The sequence below is a fragment of the Populus trichocarpa genome, chromosome 12, assembly GCF_000002775.5.
Source record: "Populus trichocarpa isolate Nisqually-1 chromosome 12, P.trichocarpa_v4.1, whole genome shotgun sequence".
Classification (NCBI taxonomy): Eukaryota; Viridiplantae; Streptophyta; class Magnoliopsida; order Malpighiales; family Salicaceae; genus Populus; species Populus trichocarpa.
Window position 1 is genome coordinate 4,105,810 of NC_037296.2, and position 16,888 is coordinate 4,122,697.

General features: G+C 34.7%; 2 protein-coding genes across 5 annotated transcripts; one reads left to right on the plus strand and one right to left on the minus strand.

Annotated features, from left to right (window-relative positions):
- LOC7493481 (surfeit locus protein 1) lies at nucleotides 1–5,355 on the plus strand. 2 transcript variants are annotated; one of them, XM_002317828.4, is made up of 6 exons: nucleotides 13–254; nucleotides 370–470; nucleotides 2,086–2,324; nucleotides 3,924–4,098; nucleotides 4,175–4,458; nucleotides 5,057–5,355. In XM_002317828.4, exons 1-6 carry the CDS (start codon nucleotides 89–91, stop codon nucleotides 5,124–5,126), a joined length of 1,035 nt encoding a protein of 344 aa, XP_002317864.2. In that variant the 5' UTR covers nucleotides 13–88; the 3' UTR covers nucleotides 5,127–5,355. The 2 variants fall into 2 exon arrangements, with proteins under 2 accessions (XP_024437756.1, XP_002317864.2); XM_024581988.2 differs by lacking the exon at nucleotides 5,057–5,355 and having other exon boundaries at nucleotides 1–254; nucleotides 4,203–4,458.
- A 2,198-nt stretch (nucleotides 5,356–7,553) lies between these two features.
- Nucleotides 7,554–15,530, minus strand: LOC7486717 (uncharacterized). 3 transcript variants are annotated; one of them, XM_002318474.4, is made up of 11 exons: nucleotides 14,900–15,528; nucleotides 14,315–14,572; nucleotides 13,096–13,338; nucleotides 12,760–12,909; nucleotides 11,058–12,445; nucleotides 10,155–10,228; nucleotides 9,962–10,043; nucleotides 9,751–9,876; nucleotides 9,466–9,572; nucleotides 8,577–8,734; nucleotides 7,554–8,216 (listed from the first exon to the last, which is right to left on the minus strand). In XM_002318474.4, the coding sequence occupies exons 1-11, from the start codon at nucleotides 15,497–15,499 to the stop codon at nucleotides 7,965–7,967; spliced, it is 3,438 nt and encodes a 1,145-aa protein (XP_002318510.4). In that variant the 5' UTR covers nucleotides 15,500–15,528; the 3' UTR covers nucleotides 7,554–7,964. The 3 variants fall into 3 exon arrangements, 2 of the variants coding, with proteins under 2 accessions (XP_002318510.4, XP_024438226.2); XR_002977067.2 differs by lacking the exon at nucleotides 7,554–8,216 and having other exon boundaries at nucleotides 8,586–8,734; nucleotides 9,466–9,600; nucleotides 14,900–15,530; XM_024582458.2 differs by lacking the exon at nucleotides 7,554–8,216 and having other exon boundaries at nucleotides 8,586–8,734; nucleotides 9,466–9,562; nucleotides 14,900–15,530.
- Nucleotides 15,531–16,888: the final 1,358 nt, after the last annotated feature.

Genomic DNA, 16,888 nt, shown 5'->3' on the forward strand with positions numbered 1-16,888 from the left:
TCCTTCCGGTCAAAACCCCGTAAGCCCTCACTGCTAGAGACACGGATTTGTCGAAAGCAACAATCAATCAAATGCAAGACTCCTCGATATGGCTTCCATGTCCAGAACTCTAACAAGGAATTTCCGTAACACTCTTCAGCTTAGAAGTGGCGGGTCCCTCGACTCCCTTCCGAAATATTGGATCCCGTCTTCATCTTCATCATCTCCCTTTTGTAGCTCCGCTTCTGCTGCCACCATCTCTGCACAGCCTCCAGGTATGCGCATTGTAGATATATATTGTGGTTTTCTACTTTCTTCCTCTCTTTCTGGGTTGATCAAGAAATTCAAGAATTAGTTATGGGAGTTCCAAATGGTTCCTTTTATTTTCAGAAAAAGAGAGTGGTTCAAGATTGTCAAAATGGTTACTCTTTTTACCTGGAGCTATCACTTTTGGCCTTGGAACTTGGCAGGTTCTTAGAAGGCAGGACAAGGTTCTGTTTTTCTCCTTCATTTCTTGTATCTTGCCTTTTTAATTTGGGTTCTTTAATCAATTCTCAATATCTGTCTGTTTGTTTAGTTATTGCTTTAATGTTTTCCTTAACTTGTTTTTGGTAGGCTCTTGATTCCATTGAAATTCGTTTTTAAATATTATACTGCTTGTCAAGTGTTGGTTTTAAGCTTAAGTGGGTGTATATAGGTTGCAACAAATTGTATTAGTAATGCTTGCTTTCGAATATCAACACCATGACAGTGGTTTGGTGAATTTATTGTTACTTATATTTCATTGTTTTAGCATCAAGATGGTCCAATATGTATATTGTGAAATACTTGTGGAAGAAATTATCTTAAGGGTATCCAATGTTAGTCTCTCCAAGGATCAATTGGGTTTCTCCAGGAAGGTTAAGTTCAGAAGCTGTTTTATTGCTTACTAGCAAAATTAAGACCCGCCCATGGCTATGCGATCTCTCTCTTGGATTAGAATAAATACTGAAGTGGAAACAAGTATGAGAACAATGGAAACCTTCCTTGCATAAAGGCTTAGGATATTGGCTGTGATAAAGCATAATGGTTGCAGGTTCACAAACTAGGATGGAAGCTAAGGGATTGTGAAATTGATGGCAAAGAGATAGATTAGTGAATATTTTGTGAGCTTGAGTACAACATTGAGCGTTGCATTTTTTGTTCTTATCATGATATTAGCTTGAGAGTTCTTATATTTAATATTAATTTTATTCTTTCTCTGATATAAGGTGGCTGAAAGCTATTGTAGGAAGAAAATGCATTTAATACCTTGCTTGTTTGACGGAAAGTGAATTCAATGGAAAATGATTTCCAAGAAAATGGATCACTTTTCAATTTTTGGATGTATCATGAAATGAGTCGGAAACCATGTTTTGGTGTTTGCTTGTGTCATAGAAAATAAATTAGAAAATAAGAATTTTGACCTATTACCCTTTTTTAAATGGTACTATCAAACATTTTCGCTGTTCGATGTACATTGATAATGACTTTCTTTTCTATTGTATCTTATTATGATGTATTCTCTCTCTCTCTCTCTCTCTCTCTCTCTATATATATATATATATATATATATATATATATATATAATTTATTATTTTCCAATAATATGATATATTTTAAAATATATCATATTAGTTAAAAAATGCTAATGTTTTCCAATAATGATATATTTTCCAATAATATAATAATTCATTTTAATGTTTTTTTATACAAGGATAATGAAGTAGTGTACCACATCAGTTCTTCGGTCCTTCGTGGGAGGTGTTCCATTGAAAACACTTTCCTCCCTCTAAAGCTTAGGTTTTTTCAACTGGAAAGTAAATTACATTAAACAGTTTTCAAAAATGCAGCCAAACATTAGGAAGTTGGGAAAGTATTTTCCAGGGGGACACTTTCTGACAAACAAACTGGATATAAATGTTATATGTAACTTTAAGCCTTTGCTTGTAACACAGCAAACCGTCGAGAGTACAAGTTTTATCCCTTTCCACATATAGATAATGCCACTTTGCTAAATTTAATCATAAAGGCTGTTTACAGTCTTGCTTGCTTAACTAATATGTTTGTTATTTTTTGTCCCTATAGATCAAAATGCTGGAATATAGAGAGGGGAGATTGGCAATGGAACCGATGAAGTTCAATGATATATCTCCATCTAGTGAACAGCTGGATGATTTAGAGTTCAGAAGAGTGGCATGCAAAGGAGTTTTTTATGATAAAATGTCAATCTATGTGGGGCCACGTTCTAGAAATATTTCTGGAATCACTGAAAATGGCTACTATATCATTACACCACTTATGCCAGTCTCCAAAAACCCTGAGTGGTAAGCATAATTTTAGTATTGACAAAAATACAGGCAGCTTGCCATGTCTCTCTGTGAGGCCAACTAGATTGCCAAATTTGCACCTGCTTTTTATCTGTATATGTCGTATTCCTGTTTTTTCCATGGTAATTCACCAAGCTGTAACGTGTAAGGTATACTACCACTCATTCAAATGTCCTAATTTATTCTCTGAGTTTTTCTTGAAATATCAACCATAGACATTACAAGTATTGACGTCTAGGCTCTTAAGTTTCTGGGATCGCCAAGGTTGTTATGGGTATTAACCAATATGGATGCTTTCCAAAGTTAAGTAGAATATGAACTAATGGTGTAAGATCTATGCATTTGAAATCGTTGCTTTCATTTATCAAGCCAATATTTTCTCTCTTTCTTCTTGTAATATTACATTTGCTTGATTGCCTGACTCTCTACCTTATTACCTTCTCTTGGAAGTTAATGGTGTTCTCTCTCTTTTTGACTCAATGGAGTGAAATTATTTTCTCTTAATCTCCTGCATTGTTAGTTTTATTGTTAGCACCACAAATGCAATCAACTATTTACCTGATATCCTGATTGGCTTTTTTCTTTTAAGTAACACCTTAAACAGAGTCATGTTTTAATTTCATTTGGGGTATTAAAGCAACTGATTGTGGAAATTTGTTGTAGAAAGTAATTACTATATTATTTTATCCTTGAAGGCTCTGAAATCTGAACTCTGAAGGAAAGTTGTGTATAGTGTTCTAGTGTTACTGTCTTTATCGTGTTGTTTCACAAGGCAATCTGAACTCTGAACATTGATCATAACAAAACTTTGATTCATATGGTTTGACAATGTTAACAGTATAAAATAACAATAATATCTTACACAACATAGTAGATCAATTCGGTACCTCATCTATGGGAAAGGAAAAAAAAATGATTGGTACAGTAGTGATTATTCTGTTAAGCACAGCAGAAGGTAAGACTAGAAATTTCTGAAGCAATTGATTCCTTTTGAAATGAATAATATTTGAGCACAAATTACTAAAAGTTCTGAGGGCTAGTGTCACTGATTTAGCTTGGCATTAAAAATTGTTGAATGATGGTAAATAGTTTAATCTACTATAGTTTATTTATATGTGACACTCTCTTTGCCATTGGTGGTTTACAGCCATATTCAAATTTTTTGATCTCCCTTTGCATTTCAAAGAATGTATTACTATCTCTAATCAAGAAACCTTTTTCAAGGGATATACTGACTGTTTGACGTCTTCCCAACTTTAAGATAGTGCCAAATTGACCTTGAAGTTATGTTTGGTTAGATTGTACACTATTCCTGTGGTTATTTGACATCATGCATTCATTGACAACATGAATATTGGAGTAGGCTTCTGAAAACATGTATATATAGAGAGAGAGAGCACATTTCAAGAATGTATTCTTTCCCGTGCAGTATTCATGGATATGACTTTTGCATAATCGCACTATGCATTTCCTCAATGTTATTTGTGTTTCTATATTTATGAAGTCATAAGTGGATGTTATTTGTGTTTCTACATTTATGAACTCATAAGTGGATGTCTGTTTCTCTTTAAGCTAACTGATGTAATTTTCCTACAGTGTGCAGTCACCGATTCTTGTCAATAGAGGATGGGTACCCCGTAGCTGGAAAGACAATTCTTTGGAAGTTTCACAAGATGATGAACAACCTTCAGATATAGCAATGGCATCTGCCCAAGGGAGTGAGAAAAGCTCGTGGTGGAGATTTTGGTCCAGAAAGCCAAAAACTATTGAGGTGTCTCCTGTACTTCTGTTTGTCTTTCGGTATTGAGACCCACCAAAGATAGAATCTTAACTTATTGCATATACAGGAAAAAATCCCTTCCATCGCTCCTGTAGAAGTTGTTGGAGTCGTTCGTGGTAGTGAAAAACCCAGCATTTTTGTTCCTGCAAATGATCCAAGCTCCTTCCAGTGGTTCTATGTTGATGTTCCCGCAATTGCCCGTGTTTGTGGGCTTCCTGAGAATACCATATATGTGGAAGACATTAATGAAAACTTTAATTCAGGCTGTCCTTACCCTGTACCCAAGGATGTTAATGCCTTGATTCGAAGTTCAGTCATGCCACAGGACCATCTCAATTATACACTGACCTGGTATGATCTCTCGAGCTATTTCTGTGTACTTGAAGTCTGTCTGCTTTGATATTTTATGTTATTATCGGGTATAAATCTGTTCCCTTATATGAAGTTTTCATTCTGCTCAGAAGGCCCCAAGGTTTGGATGGGGCAGCTGTTGAGGCATGGCAGTGCTAGGTCCTGATCCTCCACCTCCCAGCATCTTAAATAGAGAAAAAAGTTGGATTAAAACACAGAAATTTCCTAATATTTCCCTAATTAGATCATTTTCAAAAAAGTTGTTGGTCTGTGACTGTGTAGTATGCTTTAAAACTTTTGAAGTCTAATATGCACTTAAGTTGCTTCATAGGAAACATGCTAAAACTATGACATGCTATTGTCATAAAAGAAATTTAGCTTGTCAGAGTATCTAGGTGAGCATACCAAATACTGGTATTAAACCTAATTTTCTTGAAGGTGGAAGAGACTGCAGGAGGGGAGATTATAAGTGACCATGCCTATTAGTGTAGCATGAACTTTTTAGTCTCTCACGGAGCAATTTTCAGCGCATCAACAGATTTTGGAAGTAACTCACTCTCTATCTCTCTCCTTTTTTCCTCCTTTTTTGTGTGTGCAGGTATTCTCTCTCTGCTGCTGTAACATTCATGGCCTTTAAGAGACTAAGGCCAAAAAAGAGCCGAAGATAGCTAGTCTTTACTGTGAGAGATTTTACTTGGATTTTGGAACTGCTGATCGGAGAAGAAAATGTCTGAAAATTTTGGTGCAAACTGCATTCTGATTGTTTTTCCCTTTTATTTTAACTAAATGTGCATGAATATCCATTCTGGTTTAACAGCTGATAATGTGCAACATTGGGTGGTGAAGGAATCCCAGCTATTGGCATAAGAAATCTTAATAGATCAGTCATTTCCTGTATTTTATTTCTATATTGGAAAACTTTGGTTATTCCATCTCAAAAGTGATTTGAATACAAGATAAGGGGAAAGCAGAAATTGCATAGTTAATATTGGATAGCCTTTGCAAATGAAGATTTCTTGAATGTTATTGATTATGCATACAATTTGAAGTTAATGATTCATCAGAAAAATGGAGTTGATGAAAAAATAAATAAAATATTATTTAACTTGTATTTTTTACCCAAAAATAATACAGACTCCTCTTTTTTATCCATTTCATAACTCAGGGACCTTGAATACTCGGTAGTTGTCATTCCTTTTTTTTTTTTTTTTTTATGAACATTGTTATTTTTATTTGCCTGTGATGAAATATATAAAAACTCGAATAGTGTATAGACCAAATGAATCAATCACCTTACATGTTCATAAATGAAAAAAAACTTGGTGCGGCTTGCTCAATAGTAAGCAAGAGCGAATAATCGCCCGTTTAAATGGCAATTTAGTTAAAAATTTCACGCAGCTTAACCTTAGCTTAAATGTGAACAACAAATTATTAAGAAATTAAATAATAATAATAATAAAGTAAAATAAAAAAAAAACAGGTTATATTAACCTGAGTTAACACATGAAATTTACAACTAGAATAATAAACACGATCATAATAAATTAATCTAGTTGAACAATGTTTCTTTTTTTTTTCTTCTTTTTTTCTTCTTTCTGGTTGAGTCTTGATTGAGTATATTGATTGAGTATATATTGACCTAAATATAAAATTAAACTGAAGAGTTCTAAGAAAATTAAAAATAAAATTTAAAAATTATATCATATTATATCTGCCTCGAACAACTTAAATTAATCAATGAAATTTATTATCCGGGTAGTGAATGATCCCAATTAAACATATTTTTTTAAGTTTAAAATTGACCCTCCTTGTGGGCTCCACCTGAACCTGAGCCCATTTCCACGTAGGCGTTTACCACCTTTTCTTTCTTTAAACTAGCCACATCTTTTTCTCCAGCTTTGTCTTTATTTGAACGCTCACTCTTGCATCCTGTTTCAATGCTCCTTTTCTCCCCGATATCCCACAACAATCTAGTTCGGTAAGTTTTTTTCTTTCAGGTTAATTCTGGATGGATGAACTGGTTTTAGGTTATTTAAAGTCATTAATGGATTTATAAAGTATTTTATAAGTATTCTGGGTGAAAAATAAAAGTTGAAAATTAAGTTTTTTAGGTAAAAATTTCATCACCTCCAATTTTTCGCTATCACAGTAGTTAAAATCTAGAGAGAATCAAATGATATGTTGTTTTTTTTTTTTTTTTTCTAAAATTTTAGAGTTATCATCCGCCCTTTTAAAACTTAAAAACAATTAAGTAAATCTAAACGTGTGAACCTAGATAAAAAAAAAGCCCACGTGCCTAGATATTTTAAGCCCATGCATGCTTGGCCATCTAGGCCCGGCCCATATGCTTAGGGGTTTTTTTTTTTTTTATATCCATTGGTTTCTTTTTAATTTTTTTTTCTCTAGTTTCATTGTATTTATTTTTTTTCTCATTTTAATTTTAACAGATTTTTATGTTTAATGTAATATAATATTATTTAATTTTTTCTTCGTTTACTCGATATTTTTTTATTATTATAAGAGGAGGTATTACTAAACATTAATTCAATAAAACATTAATTCCTAAAAAATAAAATTATTAAACACAACCAAATATATAGTCCATGTTACAAAATTAAAATTCATAATCTATATCTATCTCTCAATTCTTCCATTTTAATCTTTATTTATAGTTAATGACTTTCTTATTTTAAATTTATTGGTATAAACAATTCTTAATTTATTTAGTATACATCATCGTATCAACTTTTCAATTTACAATTGTGATTTTATATACATATAAACATTGAAAAAACTTACATGTTCATTTTTTTTGTGCTGGGAAAAAAACCTATCCATCCCGGCAAACTAGTGAGAAACCATATAAATTTTTACGTGAACTCACTTACAAGAAAATAAAGATTGCCATTTGAAGGAATTTGCGTATCAGGGATCATTTACCATGTCAAAGCTGAAAACTGGTTGGCACGACTGAAGCAAGATGCTTATTTTAGGCCAATAATGCTGAAAACTCACAGTAAACATGCACTCTCATGAATGAAAAATCAAAGGGCATCCCATATTTATCTATCTATTCGGAGAGAGAGACAGTGGCGTTTGCATTTTGAGTAGAATCTCTGTTATTTCAGGAAAAGAATCGATCTTCAAAAGAACCCTTCACGATTTCCTTCAATCATACAATGTCTAATGCATCGATCTAACAGCTGCACATTCTTAAATGGTGGCACAATAGACACCTACAGGATGATATGAAAAAAACATACAAGAAAGGCAATCCATGGACAATCAAAACTGAACTAAGGACAATTTACCTCGATGTTCTATACCGTACACTCTGTACAGGAGAAAAAGGAGCAACCATAAAGAATACAAATGAAAGAATAAGAACGCTATCGACTCACCATGTCCAGGATACTAAATGCATATACCAGACAAGGACAATGAAAACCCTAAATCAAAAAGAATGAAATGAATATGACAAACAAAAACATGAATGCGGGTGGGGCTCATGAAGTATGCGTCACCAGCAATGGTGCTGTGGCTGCCCCTGCTGCTGCATGAATTGCCTTTAACAAAGCCACAAAATTTAATAGGCTCTCTTTTGAGAACCACTTAAGCTTCCATGTCAAAGAAACTGAAGCTGCGTTATCATTGCTAGTTGTTTTGACATCCTTTTGAGATATGGATGAGAGGCAGAAGCTTTTTGTGGCATTTTGAAGGGCTAAGGTCACAAACCAACTCTCCTTGGCTTCGATGACCTGAAAATGGAATTATGATCTTAACAGATATATAACCTTTCGCACATTCAATAGAACCGGTCTAGCACAAAACAATGGAGGCAGATATAGTGCCCAAAAGACCTTTAGTTTTGAGGAAAGCAGTTTCTTAGACGCACTCCAAAAAGCGAAAAAGAAGAGGGAAAAGAAAACCAGACTGTATGTGACTAATTTAGCTAGTCATAATTATCTCATTAACACAGTAAAGGGTGGATGCAAGCAAATTATCAAGCAAAAAATGACTATTGAACGTTTTGGATGAATAATCAATAGGCTGCCCTAACAAGCAAGCAATTTTATGAACTAAAGAACTAATAAAAGCTTAAGCAAACTGAAACATACCAGCTCCGACACATCACTGATGGAGCAACATGAATCAAACAAGAAATATGGAGGTGAAGATGCATCCATGGAAGGACTGTTGAACTGCTTAAAATCTTCAACACACAAAAGCACATGCCCACCACTTACAAAAAGTGATCTGGGAAGCCATGAATCCTCTGTCCATAAATCATCATGTATAAATAGCCAATGGTTGGGTTAAGTAAGAAGGAAAATAAGAATTTCAAAAATAAAATAAATCCACACGTTATTTTCACGTCATAGAGCATCTGCTTGAAAGCATGCCACAACAATTAAGAATAGTTTGATCCACAACTGTTTGAAAAGTTTCACATTATTCAATCAAATTAGGAAAGTATTATGATATAAATTTGTATTTCAATCAAATTAAGAGAGATTCCAAGCATTTTGATTAGAGTGTTAATCATAAAGCTACATTTGCAATTAAACTTTATCGTGCATGGGATCAACTATGTGTCTAAGAACATAGCTATGTACACCTCATAACAACATTTTGGCTTCTCAGTGGTCATAACAAATCTGATCATCATACAGATTCACATTTAATTCTTCAGATAAAACCAATACTAATAATACCTAAATTAACAAACTAAACAAGAAGCCCTCAGGAATTATTTGTATGAAACAAGCATAGCTGAGGTCTTTGTCAGTTTTTAATCTTTCATAAGCATGAAAGCCAGAAAAACCAGAATAAAAGCAGTGGGCTTGATAAATCATGCTTTTGATGATGTGGCTATAAGAATAAACTTCCAAAGTCAGTTACCTATTCTGCCTCATTTTATCCAACTGTACATCACAACAATCTGAGGGACCATTTACCTGTTTTATGCAATAAGACTTCATCAACTTAAACCAATGAGATGCATACCTTCATCCTGCCTGTGCCAAAGCTGCACCATAGAATATTGGAATATGCTCAGTTTTGAACCTCTACATATTTGTTGATCAAACAACTTGACCTGAACCTGCTCCAAACTGCCATATAAATTCCCAACACCCGAGTCTTACAACAAAGAAGATAAGTACATATAAATAGAGAGCACTTATTAAATTATTTTTTTTTAAAAAAAAAAAAACATTTTAGATGGGCGTAAGCCAAAACACTGGCATTAAATTTCCCATCCATGTATGAAAGGGGCATAAGATAGATCACCTTTTTAACAAACATTTATTATTTGTTGAACATGCCCTGGAAACTTGCAAGATATGGAGTAACTGCCTTGACTTCTCAATGCTCCGTGTTAGAAATAGGTAGGTTGCTCCCCTCTCAATGTATACCCTAACCAACAGGAGTGAAATACATTTTTCAAGATTTATAAAAGATCAGTCTTCTAATTACTAATAGTACCAAAGAAAACACTAACCTCACGACCTGAAGTCCTATACCAACTAAAACTTCCCTAACATCTTCAACCCTATACCAACCCAGCAAACTTAAAATGCTTCCTGCGATATGTCATTTAAGTGAACTTCCAAAATTCAGCAATTAAGATAAGAAAATTTCCATGTAATCAACATTCAGAAGCATAGGTGTCTCCTACAGACTTGACAACTAACCTGATCCATCAAATGCTACATCAATGAGCAGTACATACAGCTTGTCTTCACTGCTCAGCAACAAGACTACTTCTCTGAAAGCAAAAAAGAGAACAAATATAATTTTTACAATAACATACTTAGATATTCATGATAAGATATAAAAAGAAGACATGACAGATATGCTAAGGTCAGCATGAGCTTGCATCTCATATTATAAGTCCAGAAACCTGGGAGTGCTTGGTTATGCAAAAAGTGAAAATCTAGTATCAAGTATCAGCCTTTGAAGATGCAAAGCTATATATACTAGATGCTAGCAGGGAATATCCTCAGATTTAACCTATTATTGTAATTTTCATTGAAAGGAGTGTTTACAAGTTCACAAAAAAAATTCCCTTCACAATCTAAAATCTAATATACTTCGATTCTTTATATTTAGTAATCTAAGCAAAATTGAGGCAGGATCATCCTCCTCTGTCTGTATACAACTGTGGATAAAAAAAAGTGAACTATTATTTCACATTAATTACTAATCTAAATTTCTTTCATTCTGCTGGTAAGACACGGAAGACCTTGGAAGAAAGAAAGTTGAAAAGGAATACAACTCACTGATATCTTGTTTAACTAGAGCTTCTAGAAAACATAATATACAGTTTATGGAAAGAGCTAAATAAGCAACAGCAGATCTGTAAGATGCTAAACAATGGACAAACAGTACTGCATCACTGATGATAATGAACAAAAATCAATACCAATTTTAGGGAACAAAAACTAATGCAAAAGCATAGTGACAATTAGCAACATGCTGACCCAAATTTTATAGCCATTCCAGAATTCAATAGCAATGGTTATGGTGCTTAGGAAATAAACAAAAAAGTAAGCTCTTCCATAGGCCACATTTTCTAACGATTACAAGATGTTTACCTTTCTCTGCACAAGGATTCTGGCTCAAGTACACAATCACAACACATATAACTCCTAATGCTCTCATTAATTCTGGAATCGGCAACATTCTCATTAAAATATTTCTCAATAAAATCATCAGAGAATCCAGTGACATTTGCAGCATCCAAGGTTGCAATAGAGTTTGTGTACAGCTGTTTTTTATCAATAATTTCATGAAAACCACTCCCATGAACAATTTTTTCCCTCTGCTCTTCCACCAAATCAGCTCCACAAGTATCCTCATTTCCATCTGATTTTTCTGGTCTCCCTATCCTGCCAACCACATTCTCTAACAGAGAAATGACTCTTCTTCTTGATTTCCTTTTGTTTTTCTTCTTCTCCAGTAAATAAGCCTCTTGGTTGGCAAAATTAGCAATTTCAATATCATGGGAACCAGAGGAAAAATCATTGCAGTTTGAATTTAAGAGTTTTGGTGAATTAGAGGTTTGTGAATCAAATAGATAATTGTCCTCTTTCCTCACATGATGAATTCCATGTCCTTGATCCTTCAAAAGATTGGAAAATAAGTGCCCTCCAGCCCCGGGATTCAAGTACTCTCCATTCTCTGATTTATCAACTTCATATGACGAAGGCCCAAGTTCATATAAATCATCATCACTAGAGCTTGTATTACCATCGGATGATGCCACTGAATAGGACTCTGCAGGTAGCTGCAGAATTTCTTCCACCAAGTTGTGGCGTCGATGCAAAATGTCCTCCTCGTAATGAGGAGGAGACCTAGGATAAGCAGAAGATGAATGAGCGGTTAACAGTGATATGCTTCCATTTTCAAGTATTGTATGGACTCCTTGGACAGTAGAGCTATCTGTGTGAGAACTTTTACCTTGCATAGACATGCTATCACACCCTTCATTTGAATAAGACTTTTGATGCTTCTGTCCTAGATTCATGTTCCCCATACCTGGTAAAGCAACCCCACCATATGAACCAGTGTCAACAAATGAACTATCAGACTCAAAGAGATTTGTGCTGGTCTCATCTCCTGAAGCTTGAAGAGCATCCAAGGAATATCTAGAACTATCACAGTGGTCCTTCTGTGTTGACTTGTTTATTGGATGATTTTCCTTGGCATGATGCAATGTAACCCCACAATATGTACTGCAATCCACAATATTCTCTGATTCATGATCCATCCACTCCTTAAATTCTCGCAACCAAAGAATAGAACGCTCCTTTTTCATGAGCTCAACTCTGTTAATTAGATCAACTATTTCAGCTTCGTCATCAGACATGGCATTCTCCTCTTTGCTTTGAATCTCATAATCACAAGTTGGAGACTCGTGGTCAGAAGAAAAATACATGCTCTCTTCTTTATTTGCAATTGAAGCAAGACGAGATACTTTTCCCTGAAAAATGTAATATAAGGAGATGTCATTCCTCTCCAAGTCAATGTCAATAATCTAATTGACTCGTAGAGAGAAATACAGTGTTATATTTGAAATACTTGCGAGTTATTAAACAAAAGGCAGATATTTACTGAAATAAAAAACATAATACACACTTGATGCTGGGAGGAATTCAGTTTACCATGATGCTGTAGCGGAAAGAAATACAAGAAGAAAAAGAGGGCTAAATAAATCATCCCACAAATATTATGCTGTCAATATGTAAAGGGCTGACTAATATGAGGGCTGGCTCAATGCACATCAATATTACTCACCCTTTTCCTGTTAATAATCCCCACTCCATGAGCATCTCCTTTTGCAGGAGAATAAAATCCAAAGCTGGCTGGTTGTTTCTGCCTGCTGGCAATTATGATTTGCCTCTTCCAAAACTCCCTTGTGCTAATTTCCCGGTCATCTAACTTCACCTAAGCAACCATGCATCAGGAAACAATTAAAAAGTTGTTAGTTTACTAGGACTACACAATTCATGATGGAGTTATGAAAAGTATCCTTTAAATATCACATTACATTCTACTCATCCACAGGTTATACTCTTGTATTTCTTGCATTATCTTAAATTAAGAAACACAATCCCCTGGATCATCACTTACAGCATCTGGATGAACAAAATAACTGAATACTTGAGCTCGATACCATCGGGCACCGCACAAAGGATTTCCTTCCAACCACAAGTTTTGTAGACATGGGAGGCTAGCAAGGAACTCCAGCTCTGAGAAATTGGAAATTATATTGCAGGATACATCAAGTGCTTCAAGTGACTTCAAATTCTCAAGCCCATGTAATGTAGTTAGAGCATTGTTCCTCAAAACAAGTTTAACAATGTGACAGGACACCTGCACAGAAAAACATCAGTGTGTGGGTCTAAAGCTAATTCTGAAGACAAAAAATTAGAGTGGAAGGAAATAAATCTTTAAGAAAAAATTTAATTGAATCATTCTGCTATTGAGTTTTAACAGTATATATTCCAGACTTATACAATGACAACCAATGAAATTTGAAAATACTGGTTGCAACTAATACCCATCCTCATTTACCCAGGATCATTCTGGAGATGGTTAATGCATGATTAGAATCCTGCCCCAAAAACATTAACAATTGGATTATGGAACTTCCGGATTATATAATCCTCTCCTTCCATGTATCCTACACACATGAAAACTCTAAACTCATAAATATACTTGATGCCATGTGTTCAGCTTCAATACCTCTAAATATAAACTTCCACATTATCTAATCCACTACTTCCACATTATCTAATCCACTCCTTCCATGTATCCTCCACATGTGAAACTCTAGACTCCTACATACATACATACACTTGATGTCGCGTGTTCAACTTCAGCACCTCTAAATATAATTTCATTACTGTGCAAAATTACAGTTTACTTGCATAGCAGTCAAGATATTGATTTGAGCAGCAAAATCGAAATTTGAGCTTGGCTTATTTAGTTGCCAAGAAAGCTTGAATGAGAGTGCCTAGGTCAATTAAAGTCAGTATGTTTGAAGAAGATATGTTCCTTTGCAGCAGTGATCTTTAATAATTTACTTTAGCTTAAGTGTTACTATCAGAATAGCAATTATGATGCCTGCCATCAAAAAAGCAGTATCAGCTGGAAAATATAAAATAAGCAAAGCAATGGATACAGCATCAACTACACAAAGAGAGAGAGAGAGAGAGAGAAGAAAAGAAAAATCCACCAATCAACAAACTAGAAGTATACTTTAAAATTAAAATATAGTGCATTCTGAAATTTGAAAGCAACCAAATCCTAAGCATGGGATTTGAAGCTTAATGGCTTTTATCCCTACCTCACAAAAGGGTGCAATTGATCTCAGATGATTGAACCCAAGATCCAAGTGCTTCAATTTGGTACACTTCCGCAAATTATCCACCTTCGCAAACTTATTTCGACTCAAATCAAGAGTTTCCACTGCAGGAAGAAGTTGCAAAGACTCATCCATCAAAACCAATCGATTACACGCACAAGATACAAATGACAACCGACTCCATTGTGGCGAGTCCTTTATCTCAGCAATCCTACTTGCAAATACATGCCGTAAAGCATCCTAAATAACCCAACAAACAAAAAATATATATATAAAAAAATCACTCCAATATCCAAAACAGAAGGCAACTACAAATAACCAAATCATAAAATAAAATTTAGACAGCACAAAGAAATTAATGCACATTAAATAAGTTGTTTCTTTACTTAATTATATTAAAATTCTAATTAAATTGCAATACCAATCCCTTCCTTCAATCCTTCAATTCAAGGACTATCTCCTTTAATCAATGCCACTATTAGTATAAAAATCGTGATTAATTTGTTTCTTTTTTATATTTTTCAGAGTGAATGTCACAAAACCTATTCAATAAAAAAAATTACTCACAGTAGAATTGTGACAAACAATCTTCTCTAAAGTATGTCTCAATTCAAGCAACCCTTTCGCAGCCGAGGTAGACAAATCACAACCTCTAAGTTCCAAAACCCTCAACCTCCCAAACGGAACCAAACAAACCGGCGTGGGATCACGCGTCGGAAGAGGCAAGACCGAAACAACCTTCAACTCCGTCAACAAACGTAGAATACGCCGCAACTGCTCGAGAGCACGGTGGTCACCAAGGTCAGAAACGTAAGCGCGAAGATAATCGACCGGAGCTCCGGATAACAAATTCTCCAGCTCGTGTAGTGATTCGAGTCGCGAATTCACGTAGTGGAGACCAGCTGGGTTGAGCTTCAAGACTAGGGTTCCGTCAATTAACGGACCGGCTTGTTCTTCGACGAATTTGACTAGTTTTTCCAAGTAACGATCTCCTGTTACGATCGCCATTATAGAGAGAGGGAGAAAGAGTGAATTTAGAGAGAGAAAGGAGGTTTTGGAAGGATTGAATAGAAGGGAGAAATGGGTATCATGGTTTTTCTGTGAAGGAAGAGGGAGAGGGAGATTGTTCGTTTGTCTGTTTGCGTTTGAAGAGAAGGGGTGAGGCATTCATTGAGGTCTAATGATTGAGAGTTGAAGACTCTGGCTTTTTCTTATTCATCGATAATTATTCCTCACTACTCAGCTTTCCTTTTAGTCCCTGGGGTTCAAAACGTTTTAATTTTAGTACCAACGAATTTTAATGTTTTTAATATATCCTTGCATTTAAGGCTTTGTTTCGTATAAAATATGCATTTGGCCTCCTGAAAAATCATTTATTATTTTATGACCATTATTTGTTTATATATTTTATAGTAGCGTCCTCGTCTCTAAAGTTCTAATTTCACTATTTTTTATATCTATATATATATAAAAAAAGAGCTAAAAGACTTACATGTTTCATTCTAGCTCTACACATAATTTACTATGAACTGCTACAACAAAATTATTTTTTTATCCTTTAATGAGAAAAATATAAGTCTTAAAGCTGCAGGTTTGTTGGTCTTTTCCACTTGCTTATAAGTCATTAAAAGATTATTTGAGTTGTAAGAGTCTTTTTTAGTTTTTATAAAAAAAATTTTGACCCTAAAGTCAAAAAAACTTATAACTATTAACCAAGGGTGTTTTTAACTTTTCACAAGCTTCTTAACAATAAAAATATTTTTTTCCTTCGAGATCAAAAATTTGTTGAGCAGCTGGGAAAGGGTGTTAATTAGGGGTGATCATTTTCGGTTCGGTTCGATTTTTATCAAAAAAAGTAACCAAACCGAATTTTTTTTTTTTTGAAAAAAAAAACCGAAACCGAACCGAAACCGGGTCAAACCGACCGGTTTCGGTTCGGTTCGGTTTTTTTAGGGCAAAAACTGGTTCAAACCGGTTTGGCTTGGTTTTTTCCGGTTTTGGCTCGGTTTTTTCGGTTTGGCTCGGTTTTGGCTCGGTTTTTTTCCGGTTTTTTGTCGGTTTCGGTTCGGTTCGGTTCGGTTTTTTGTTTATAAAACCGAAACCGAACCGAACCGGCCGGTTTTTTCAAAAAAATAATCGGTTTAATCGGTTTTTTTCGGTTCGGTTTTTTCGGTTAATTTTTTTCCGGTTTTCTCGATTTAATCGGTTTTCCGGTTTTTTTGCTCACCCCTAGTGTTAATGTTTTTTCCATGATCGATGTTCAATGAAAGCACGTTTATAACCTTAGAAAAAAAAAAAAAAAAGTTTTGTCTTTGGGGGTATTTTGATATTTTCACATAGATATTTTAACAAGTTCGTGGAGGCGTTTTAGTATTTTTCATGTTTACTTTTTCAATTTTTTATTTAGAAATCTGTTGGCGTGTGTGACGCCACCCAATGGCCAAATCTAGTCATCTGTCGTCTTATTAGATGCGGAATCGTCTTCTCTTTCACATGATGTGGCGCGTATAGGCTTGTGGTGGTCAAATTGTTGGCGGTGTTTGTTTTAGTTTTTTA